The sequence below is a fragment of the Danio rerio genome, chromosome 7, assembly GCF_049306965.1.
Source record: "Danio rerio strain Tuebingen ecotype United States chromosome 7, GRCz12tu, whole genome shotgun sequence".
NCBI classification, from domain to species: Eukaryota; Metazoa; Chordata; class Actinopteri; order Cypriniformes; family Danionidae; genus Danio; species Danio rerio.
In genome coordinates, this window is record NC_133182.1 from 13,192,152 (window position 1) to 13,204,871 (window position 12,720).

Consider the following 12,720-nt stretch of genomic DNA (forward strand, 5'->3'; position numbering starts at 1 on the left):
AGTAAATCAGAATTTTTTCAGTTTTTATTCAGTAATTTATTACTTTTTATTTAATATATTAAGGTTTTAGTTATGATACTCCGCTGGATACTTCCAAAATAATTACGCAGAAATCCGCAGATTTTTACCAAAATTCTCTGTAGAAATAGCAAAAAATGTCCGCAGATTCCGTCTGGCCCTGGTTATCGGTTAACAGTAGTCAAAAATTTTCATATTAGCCCATCATTATCAAAATCATTATAATATCATCATAATATTTATCATATTCTGAGAAAAATACAGTTTTCTGGCCTCAAATGTATTTAAACCTTTTTTAGGAGACTCCAGCTCAGCATATTAGCATTAGAAAACTATAGATTTCTCTGCATGTATATTGGTTATTGGAGTTAGCAGTTATATCGGTATCAGTCAAACATTCGATATCTGTCACTGCAAAGTCAATGTGATTCTAATATTAATTGCATATTCCTATATATTGGCTACTGGCCTCCAAATCTGAAAAGTTATCGGTCATATCGGTATCAGTCAAACATTCCGTATCTATGCATCCCTTTCAAAATCATGATAATAGCATTATAAAATTGAGCATATTCTGAGAAAAAACACAATGTTTTCTGACCCTAAATGCATTTAAACCCCCGGAATATGAGACTTCAGCTCAACATGAGAGCACTTTAAATTGCCATATGACCTGCTTTATGACGAGATGTTTAAAGAGCAGTGAACGAAAACTAGAGAAATGAAGACTCTCAACTCCCAGCAGTCAGAAAGCTGTCCATCTGCTTGAACAAATGTCAGGCGTGTCTTTGTCTGTTCCCCAGAGCAGCGTTTGTGGCTCGTGTGTGTGTCTTTAATGGGCCTGCTGGATCTGTTGATGTGTTTCCAGTGTTCACCTTTAGTCTGTGTGTGTGTGAGCTGTAATGCTTCTGCCTCTGTACTGTCCAGATTCAGTCAACTTCAGTCTCTGTCCTCAGTCTCTGAGGTGAAATTACTGTATGAATGCATGACTGGGAATATGAACTGATGGTTTAGTTATAGTGTGATGATGATGATGATTATGATGATGATGATGACGATGATGATAGAAATGACTGATATGTCTGAATGAATGTTATTTTGTAAGTTATTGATTCTGTAATACTGCTTTTTGGAAGAAGCACTGTTTTAAAATGTATAATAATCAAAAACAGTTTTTCAGTTTTAATATATATGTAATATTCCTGTGTTGCAAAGCCAATATGTGCAGCATACTAATATGCTGATTTGTTGCTTAATATGCTGATTTGCTTCTGATTATTATAACAATATTACAAAAATAAAAAATCTTTAATGAATAAAAGTATTTTTACATATTATTACAAATTTAATTTAAAGTAGATTTTTATGTAATATTTTTCTTCTTCTTCATCTTCTTTTTCTTTTTCTTCGTATTATTAATGGTATAATGAGTGGTATAATAATAATAATAATAATAATAATAATTATTATTATTATTATTATTATTATTATTATTATTATTATTATTATTATTATTATTATTATATTTAACCATATTATTATTATTGTTATTACTATCATTATTATTAAAACGATAATAATAATAATAATAATAGTGATAATGATAATAATAATAATAATAATAATAATAAAAATAATTATTATCATAATATAAATAATAATTATAATATCCAAAAATATTTACAATTATTTCAATACTTAATGTTTAACACATCCTTGTAAATAAATATATGCATTAATTAAAATAATATTTTACTGTGCTCAAACATTTAATAAATAGTGCAGTTAATATGAGTGTTATAATTCTAATTATTATTATTATTATTATTATATAAAACCCTATTATTATAATTATTATTATTATTATTATTATTAATCTAAAAATAACTACACTTATTTCAATACTTAATGTTTAACACATCCTTGTAAATATATGCATTCATTAAATTAATATTTTACTGTGCTCAAACATTTAATAAATAGTGCAAAATTTATTTGACTATCATAAGGGCTGCACAACTTGCTAAAAAGTTTGGCCTAATAATTTTTCTAATATTTTGACAAATATCTTGTTGAAGCAGCAATTCTCATGTTAGGCAGTGCTCTGCAAAAATGGCATGGAGACTTTTTGCCTGTAAATGAAGTTGTGTATTAATCACGCTCTGCTGATGATAGAAATGAATTACTCTTCACTCTGAAGTTCTCCTCGTCTCTCCTTCAGCTCAACTAATGTGCACTGAATGAAACCCAGTGCTGCTTGGGATTTAGTTTTTTACTAGAAGAAAAAAAAACATTTTAAACCATCCAAAACTGGTCTTTCTGTCTGATCTGTTTAAAGATATTTGTTTATCTGAACATCACATAATTTATTGTTCGACAAAACCATAGTTGCAAGAAATATTCATAAACAGCTCATTTACTCATTCATGTTCCTTCGGCTTAGTCTCTATTTCAGAGGTCGCCACAGCAGAATGAACCACCAACTATTTCGGCATATGTTTTACGCAGCAGATGCCCTTCCAGCTGCAACCCGTGATTGGTATACAGCCATACACACTCATTCACACACACATTCTCACACACACACACACACACACACACAAACACACACACTCTAGAGACAATTTAGTTCATAGAATTCACCTATAACGCATGTCTTTGGACTGTGGGGAAAACGGGGCACCCGGAGGAAAACCATGCAAACATGGGGAGAACAAGCAAACTCCACACAGTAATGCCAACTAACCCAGCCAGAATTCGAACCAGCAACCTTCTTGCTGTGAGACAACAGTGCTAACCACTGAGCCACCGTGCCACTATAAACAGCTTGTGTGGTTAAATAGATAATACACTTAAACAAAAATAAACAAGATGACTACAATCTATTGCACTTCAATATTATTTATTATATATTATTATTTATTATTTATATTATATATATAATTCAATATTTTTTTGAACTTTTAATTTCGTTTTTATAATATTTGTGGTTAATTTGTGATTCAAATATTATAGTCATACAGTTTCAATAGTCAAAAATACATTGTATGGGTTAATGTGAGCTTTTTATGCAAAAATCATTTAAATATTAAGTAAAGATTCTGTTCCGTGAAAATGTAGATATTCTACTGTAAATAAATACAAACTCTATTTTTGATTAGTAATGCTCATTGCTAAGAACTTTATTCAGACAGATTTCAAGTTGATTTTGTTAATATTTAGATTTAACCCTTGAATTCCAGATTTTCAAATAGTTTTGTCTCTGCCCAATTTTTTTTCCACGCTTGCAAACTCCACACAAAAATGTCAACTGACCCAGTCGGGACTCAAATCAACGACCTTCTTGCTGGTGACAGTGCTAACCACTGAGCCACAACGTCACCGTCATCCTAAAATGATCAATTCCTATATCCAACCTTAACAATTATCATTTTAGATGGACAGATATCCTATTAGATTGGCCGAAAGATAGATGAGAGTTCCTAAAGCATCTACTGTAAGATTGAAATCATTTGGTGGATGATTTAACATGTTTTTTTTGTTGTTGTTGTTTGTTTTTTTAAGCAGCTAAAACACTTGAAACTGTTTTCTCGCTTGATTAAATTGCAGCTTCAAGCTATAATAATCACTCAAGGCCAAACTGTGCAGCCCTGCAGTCTTAAAAATTATTTTTAAAAAATAAGATTTTTCTTGCGGATGTAGATGTCATATTTGGTTCCTTGAATCTTTCAGTGAACACTTCCAAAAGCAACCTTGTTTTTTAAGTGTAAAGAACATTTTCATATTTTAAATTCACTTTTTTTAAGTGAATAGACCATGTTGACGGATGTAAACAAAAACCATGGTCCCAACATATTTCCTGTTTTACAATTTTTAATTTATATAGCTTTCAAGAATCCAAAAAGAGCCACATAATGATCAATAATGTTATGGCAGCTGTTTTAACATGAAGTTATGCCTGAATTGCCTCTTGTTACAGTTCTAAAATAGTTTGATAAAAAGCAGAATATGTTCATGTGCCAATGACATCACCACATTGAAATGGTCTATAAAAACTTTTGTAATGGAAAGGTCACATTGAGGTTACTCACACTGTAACAAATGCTGGGTTCCACTCAATTGATTCATGTTGGGGCAACGTTAAGGAATTAAGTTAACTTATTAGTTTTTACAAATTAAAGTGGACTAAACATAATACAGTCAAGTTGGCCCCCAAAAAACCTCAAGAATAGTGTTGTTTCAGCTTATTTTAAATAAGTAGATTAAATAAACATCAAACACCCTTTTTTTAGTGCAATGAACATTGAACCATGCCAATAAAGCAGCTTATATAAAGTAAATCTAGAGGATTGGAGAATCACTGAGCCATATGTTATTTTGACTTTCTTTTAGACCAAGTAAAATTGATCTTTTAATCAAGTTCCTGCTGTGGTTTTTATTCAGGGTCCTGCTGGGACAGCAGAACACATCAATATTACTTTTATCAAGTGTGTGTGACATTGCAAAAGGATGTACCAATTGAACATCCATAGCCCCTTTCACACATACAGTACTGTCTTTACTGATTAATTGTTAATTAAATTAAAATAAAAAAGCTAAAATTAAAACAAGAGCACTGCACAAACTATAATGGCACAAATGAACATTCACTTTCAAAGCTATTTTTTTTAACCTTATGGACAATAAAAGTATTGGTGGGCAATCAGAATTAGGCCCAATCCCAATTCTACCCCTTAACCTTGCCCTTCGTTTTGTGCGTTCACATGAAGGGGTAGGGGTGTCCCAATTCTCTTTAGCTTGAAGGCGTAGAACGAAAGGGAAGGCCCAGATAGGCCTTTAAAACTGAGATTTTTCAGGACCACACTCGAAACCAAGGGCTAAGAAAAGTTCCCAGAATACACTATCTACAACGTCAGCATGGCAGCACACGGGAGTCGGGAGATGCACAAATTAGTATTTGTTGCCACTATTACAAATTTCTACAACGAACAAGCACATGCTTTAATACCTTCATCAACGCTCTCGTGTTGTACTAATCCATAATAATAACTGCTGAGTGTGTAGGACAACTTCAGTATAACTTTAAACAAAAGCTGCACATTGTTACCTTTGACGCCATCAGCAAGGACGAAAGACACACGGGTCAAAAGAACACAACAATATTTGCTAGATTTTCTGGCTTAATCTTGTTTATATTAAATATATCTGACCATGACCTTGCTAATGTTAACTGCTAACCTATTTTGTCCATTTTCATTTAAAATTTCAGCTCTATCAAGTGTTTCAGAAGTAATCCAACAATGCAGAATGTTTAAATGTTCTACAGTCTTTAAATATTGTTCATTATTTTTGGCGATATGCATTAAATGTATAAATCATCCGAATCAAAACACTGAAAACTGATGTGGAAGTAAAAAAATAAGGGTTTTCTATTAGCAGTGGCACATAATTAACATTGTTACTGTCATCCCTACAGAAACTCTTGCCATTAAACCTGATTTACTTTTAAACTGAAAAGCTCAGATTTTGCAAACTCAAGGATGTGTTAATGCAGTAAATAACCTGCAGATCGATGCATTAAAAGAGAAACACCACTTGTAATAAGGAAAAAAGAGCTGCTACAATATTAATCCAGAAAAAAACAAACAAAAAAAAGCGCTCTGGGGTAACTCAAATCTTTGGTCGTGTGCTGTTTGGGTAAGGGATTCATCAAAACAACAACAAGAATCAGTCCAAGGCACTCGAAAAATGTGAAAAATTAAAAAAAAAAAAATTTCGTAAACAAAAAGACACCATTGCTCGTGTGGAACAGTGCAACTTTTCTGTATTTTCCACAAAACATTGATCCCATAATTTGACTGTAATTTATCCCCTTTAATGTGTGAAAGGGGCTCATAATCCCTGGTGGACCCCGGTGGACCACACTGGATTGGTTCTGCCTGTGTCTGGAGTTGTGTGAAAATGTGTAAATGTGTGAGTGTTTGTGTGTGTGTGTGTGTGTGTGTGTGTGTGTGTGTGTGTGTGTGTGTGTGTGTGTGTGTGTGTGTGTGTGTGTGTGTGTGTGTGTGTGTGTGTGTGTGTGTGTGTGTGTGTGTGTGTGTCCCATGTTCCTGATCACTGTGTTCCCTCTTTCAGCGGCTCTCTGGAGAAAGGGGAGGCGGGTGGGGGGGCAGTGGGGGGTCCCAGTCGTAGTGACAGCTGTATAGGCGCAGGCACCAGCAGATCCGGGAGGTGGCAAACCCTCCAGAGCCACCTGCACTCCGGCAGCTTGAGGCCCAGCAAGTGAGTGTCCTAGGACAGCTCTTACTTTCCCTTTCAGACAGTAACCAGGAAAGCTTGAGCGTTAGAGATTGTGTAGAGAATGGGGGGGGAGTATTGTGTAGGACAAATTAAAGACTTTAATGGACATGATGGAACTAGGAAAATGTGTAATTTTCCTTTTTGCGTGGCGACTATATGATCATCCCTGGTTTTCAATGGACTGAAGTGAGTTATTCCTCTTACAGTTGAAGTCAAAATAATTAGCTCTTCTGTGAAATTATTATTTTTCTAAGATTTTTTAAGTGATATTTAATGGAGCAAAGAAATATTTACAGTTTTTTTATAATATTTTTTTCTTCTGGAGAAAATCATATTTATTTTATTTCAGCTAGAATAAAAAGCAAAACCGTTTTAAGGTCAATATTATTAACCCCCTTAAGGGCCGATCATACCGAACACGCATTTACGTTTCAAAAACAGGAAGCGCACCACACTGCCTTTTTGTTGACAAGAAAAAAGAAGTGCGGTGCACTTTTTTATGTCGCTAGGCAAAGTTTGGATCAGCTGGGTATTGTTCGAGAGTGCTACTCCGTCTTTCTGATGAGACGTTAAACCGAGGTCCCGACTCTCTGTGGTCGTTAAAAATCCCAGGATGTCCTTCAAAAAAGAGTAGGGGTTTCACCCCGGCATCCTGGCTAAATTTGCCCACTGGTCTCTCTCCATCATGGCCTCCTAACCCTCCCCATATCATAATTGGCTTCATCACTCTGTCTCCCCTCCACCAATCAGCTGGTGTGTGATGTGCGGTCTAGTGCAAAATGGCTGCCATCGCGTCATCCAGGTGGATGCTGCACACTGGTGGTGAATGAGGAGATTCCCCGCTATGAGTAAAGCACTTTGAGTGCCCAGAAAAGCGCTATATATATGTATGTAAGGAATAATAATAATTATTATTATTATTATTATTATTATTATTATTATTATTACTGTTGATATTAATATAATTTTAGTAAGCAACAATATTGTGATATTCAAGATTTGTGAAGTCATACTACTCTGGATAACCAAAGCAACCACAAGTCTCTCCTCCATCTTCAAAAGTCTCTGTTGTTGTCTTGACAACACAAACGATACCCCGCCTCTGCTTTCCTTTGATTGGAGAATGAAACTGAGACGACTGACGTAACGTGCTTTTTCCACTCAGAGTTGACATTTTTTCAAGGGCAAAAACGCAAGGCGTGCAGGGCGCATAAACAGCATGAAAAAGACTTGCGGCCATTAGTAAACCATTTAAAAAGGTGCCTCTCAATCCATAAAGCGCGATCGATGCGATCGGCCCCCGAAGCAGGATTGTTTCCGATAGTCTACAGAACAAGCCATCATCATACAATGACTTGCCTAATTACCATGACTTGCCTAATTAACCTAGTTAAGCATTTAAATGTCACTTTAAGCTGAATAGTATTTAGAAAAATATCTAGTCAAATATTATTTACTGTCATCATGGCAAAGATAAAAGAAATCAGTTATTAGAGATGAGTTATCAAAACTATTATGATTAGAAATGTGTTGAAAAATCTTCTCTCCTTTAAACAGAAACTGTGGAACAAATATACAGTACAGGGGGGCTAATAATTCAAGAGAGCTTATAACTCTGACTTCAACTGTAAATTAAGACACTGCTCAGATGTTGCATTTCAAGTTTTGTCCTCAAACAGCTCATCTGTGTGTAGTTTCTGACACGTCTCTGCCAAACCCTTTTGGTTTATTCTTTTGTAGCTTGTGTCATTAGAAATAACTAAATAAAATTCAGCGTAGAGATTAGAAGCTGTACAGAGACCAAGCCATGCCCTGAATTGTACTTTAGCTGTCCGTTTAAATAACTGCACACCTTTGAATGTTCATCAGCCAATCACAATCAAGCATTGATTACCTGGAGAGTATAAGTTGTTATATTTTTTAGATTTGGAACAACATTTTTTACAGTGTATTTAATATATGCAGTCCTGTGCAAATAAAAGTGAAGCGTTTACAGTGTTCTTCTCACGTGTTCACAACAGGCATTGTATATGATAATTGACGTACTTTAATGGACATGATACAGCTAAAAATATTCTGTAGTAGTTTTTACCTGTATAATAAACAGAAATATATACAGAATTTTCAGTTTATATAGTATAGTGCAACAAGTGTGCGCGTGCACACACACAAACATGATTTGTAAGGGAACTTGGTTTTATTTGAGTTGATTTCATTTTTAACCCAAGTGCTGCACTTGACTCGATTCACGTTGAGTAATGTTCAACTTAATTTGTTTGTTTAAATTCAGCCCATATAAACTGTTTGCAAAAAATGTTACCTTAAAAAATGAAAGTTTTTTTTTCAGAGCACATATTAAAATAAATAAATATTGCATTCTGATATATATATATATATATATATATTTATTTTATTATATTATATTACATTATATTGTATTTATATTATTATTATTTTAGACATATCCCCTTAATTCAATGAAATTTAGAGCAAATTTTAAATTACATTTTAATATTTATTTTTATTCATTTTTTAATCATTTTTTTATTTTTATGATTTGTAATATAATTAATTTTTACAATTTTGTATTTCTATTTTATTTTTTTAATTTACCTTAAAAGAATTAGTAAATCGTATGATTTTTTTAATGCAGGTTTTACTGTTTATTAAAACCCTCACATATATACAAAATAATAATAAATGATATAGCATTCTGATAGATATTATTTTAGGCATTTTCTTATCTGCTAATTCAATTACATTTAAATACAAATTTTAAATGTCATTTTTAAATAATTTTTTATATATTTTTTTTATTTTTTATTTAGATTTTTTTATGATTTTTAAATTATTTTTATTTGTATATATATATATATATATTTTTTATATATATATATATATATATATATATATATATATATATATATATATATATATATATATATATATATATATAATTTACCTTAAAATGTGTAAATCCAATGCACAATAATATTCAGTGCATTAAGTAGGTTTTACTGTTTATTAAAACCCTCATGTTTAAAAAAAAAATTATAATCATCTCACATTTTGATGTCTTTATTTCTCAATATTATTTAGCCATTTCTCATTTGCTAATTAAATTAAATTTAAATACAAATTTTAAAGACATTTTTAAATAAATAAGAAAAATATATTATGTATTTCATAACTTTTATTTTTACAATTTATTCATAATTTAGCTTAAAATGTAAAAAATCCAATGAACCATTTTTACAGTGCATCAACTAGGTTTTACTATTTATTAGAACCCCACATATTTTAAAATAATAATATTGCATCATTGGTTCATGTTTTCATTAGTCGTGTCTCTTTTGGTTCTCAGAGCTCTTTACCGTCTCCAATTCCATGTTTCCGTTCACTCCCATCTTCAACCTATAATTGGTTTCTATTTTTGGTTGGGAAAGAGTTGCGACCCTTCCCCTCATATCTCTCTGCTCCTCCTCCTTCTGCCATCTTACACACATTCTCCATCAGGCTTATTGCCGGCCGGCCAGCCGTCTGTAATAACAAGCAGCTACAGGTTTCTGTAAAGCTGAAGGATTTGCTGGAGGATCTGAGGATCACCAGCACTTCTCCTTCAAGCTGTGTTTGTATTGAAGAGCAGAAGAAAGTGCACCTGTTTGTTAGGATTGCGTTGAGAGTCATCCAGAGAATGAATTTTTATTTTATTTTTCTAGACAGGTGCAATAGAGATTCATTTTTTCTTTCCAAAATGGATATATTAAGGTCAGAGAAAGAGGACGGTTGGAGGAATAGTTTACACCAAAATATAATTTTTTTTTCAGAATTTATTTATTTATTACTTAAAATATTTAAGTCACATAAAGTATATTGTTTGTTTTATTTTAATATATTAAATATTTTAATATATATTTTTAAGCATTTATCCTCTGTTCATTCTATGAAATTTAAATGATATTTACATTTTTTTAAATATACTTTTTAATTTTTAATTTTATTTTGTATATATTTTATAAAAATTGTATTTTTATTTTTTACTTTTAATTTAATTTAGATGTCATCTAAAGTGTTTGACAATATTTTATTATCATTTTATTTATATGTTATTTTTATTGAACTAATCATTTTAGTTATAAAAGGATTATATTTTTTTCTTATTGATTAAAATATTTAAGTCACATTGAAAATATTTGAAAATATATTATTTGCTTTTATTATCTTATTTAGATATGTTTTATTTTTAGCATATCTGTCAATTAAATTAAATTTATATAAAAATAATTAATTTTTAAAATATATTTTAATTAAATTCAATTTAAATAATTTATAAGTATATATACATATATATATATATATATATATATATATATATATATATATATATATATATATATATATATATATATATATATATATATATATATATATATATATATATACATAAGTATATTTAATTTATAAGTATATTTAATTTATAAGTAATTTGTAAGTACATGTTGAGATCATTTTGACAGCATTTTATTTTATTATTGTTTTTTATTGAAATAATCATTTTATATAAGTCTAAAAAGTACTAAGTACCAAGTTTTAGCAAGCCCTGAAAGGATGAAATCCTTTATAAATGTGTTATGTGGAATTGCTGCTCCGACAGAGGCTATGACAGAAGCTTCAGTATATTTAATGTACAATTTAGTTCACAGCAAAATAAAACTTGTTTAATCACACACTTGTTTTTCCATATTGTTTGACTTTAGAATGAAATAATTTTTCAAATAATAAATATTTTCATTTTTGATTATTCAAATTTAAAAATATTTTCAAAAGTAATGTTTTATTTTAATGTGTTTTATTTTAAGCATTTTTCATCTACTAAATCAATTATATCTAAATACAAAAATATTACATTTTAAAATAAATTTTACATTTTTTATAATATTTTATTTTATTTATGTCATCCAAAGTGTGACAATATATATGTATATATTATTTGAACTAATTCTTTTAGATGAAAATAGCAAGTGCACTGTAAAGAAAGTTGACTCACCTGAAAAGTGTAAGACAACCATATGTCCTGAAGCTTGTTGCCTTACAATTTTGAGGTGAGTATCAATCCCTGAAAGGATGAGATACTTTATACAGTATATTTGCAAAGGGAAATAGCTGCTGCGATACAGGGGCTGTGGCAGAAGTATCTGTAATTTGATGCACGATTTCTCAAATAGCCACTAAATATTTAAAGAAGCGCTGGCCCATAATTGCCTTAAATTCATTTTGTGAGCCTGGTCTGTAACAAAGCGTGTTGTAATTTAATGTCACATTTCACACAGTGTTCTTTGTCTGGCGCGGGTTAGAGGCTAAATGAATCCAATGAGGAAAAGACCTTTAATTTTTTCTATTCTCAGAAAACAGCGAAACTTCATTTGGAGTGGTGTATGTATCTTCATTCGTTGACGCTTTCTTTTGCTTCTCCGTCTTTTTGCTTTGATCATTGTTTCGACTAAGTCCGCAGCCCACACACGCACACACACACACATTTCTTTTTCTTTCTTGCTTTCTAAACCTATTTATAACACACAGAACTGAAGCAGAGATGTGAAAACAAGTAGATGGGGGAATGTAAGTTGCTTAATGACAGCTCAAGCTGCATAATGGCAGTAAGTGCAGGGTGATGTACTGCATTACATACATCTATATACTCTATGTATGGATGGATGTATGAAATGGTTTTTATCTAACAGGCATGTGTGCAAAGAGTGTCGTCACAATATGCCTGTGGCATTGAAACGTGATTTACAATAGGACGTGTGCATGGACTGACACCCTTGGTGAACTTATGGAAGTAAATTTATATGTATTGTAAGCCAATCAGATTTTGAGCTTAAGATGCTTTCACATGACTCACTTCTCAACACAAGCATTATATGACTATATTTTAACGTGTTAGCATTGTACTGTTTTACTCTCAAGTCTCAGAATATGGTATAGTACAGTGTTTCCCAACCCTGTTCCTGGAGGCACACCGACAGTACATATTTTGGATGTCTCCCTTATCTAACCCATTCACTTCAGGTTTCTGAGTCTCTTCTAATGTTCTGATGAGTCTATTCAAGTGTGATTGATTAGGAAGAGGTTAAAATGTCTACTGTTGGTAATTATATGATCAGGCCAGCAAAAAATAAATAAATGAATAAATAAATAAAATATTTTCATATTTGAAAACTTTTGTAAGAGCACTTTACTTTTGCACGATGTGTCTTCAGTTCTTAAGTTGGAATTTGTAACACAGACTTATTAAAAATACATGCTTCAGCCGACATTTCTTGTGAAACCGCAAAATGTTTGACTACAGATTCTAGGCAGGGCATAATTTGTGCTGGAACACTACGAATCTGGCAGCTC

At 31.6% G+C, this 12,720-nt stretch overlaps 2 protein-coding genes across 4 annotated transcripts in view; both read left to right on the top strand.

Moving 5' to 3' along the window:
- Positions 1-12,720, top strand: part of slc25a22b (solute carrier family 25 member 22b) — a 473,977-nt gene that overhangs the window by 250,901 nt on the left and 210,356 nt on the right. The gene's annotated exons all lie outside the window — the stretch shown is intronic.
- The window catches only part of syt7b (synaptotagmin VIIb), a 295,403-nt gene that overhangs the window by 186,557 nt on the left and 96,126 nt on the right, over positions 1-12,720 (top strand). Inside the window, exon 5 of one of the 3 annotated variants that reach the window (XM_068222145.2) lies at positions 6,154-6,300. Within the exon in view, the coding sequence (XP_068078246.1) occupies positions 6,154-6,300 (147 nt within the window). 3 annotated transcript variants of the gene reach the window in all.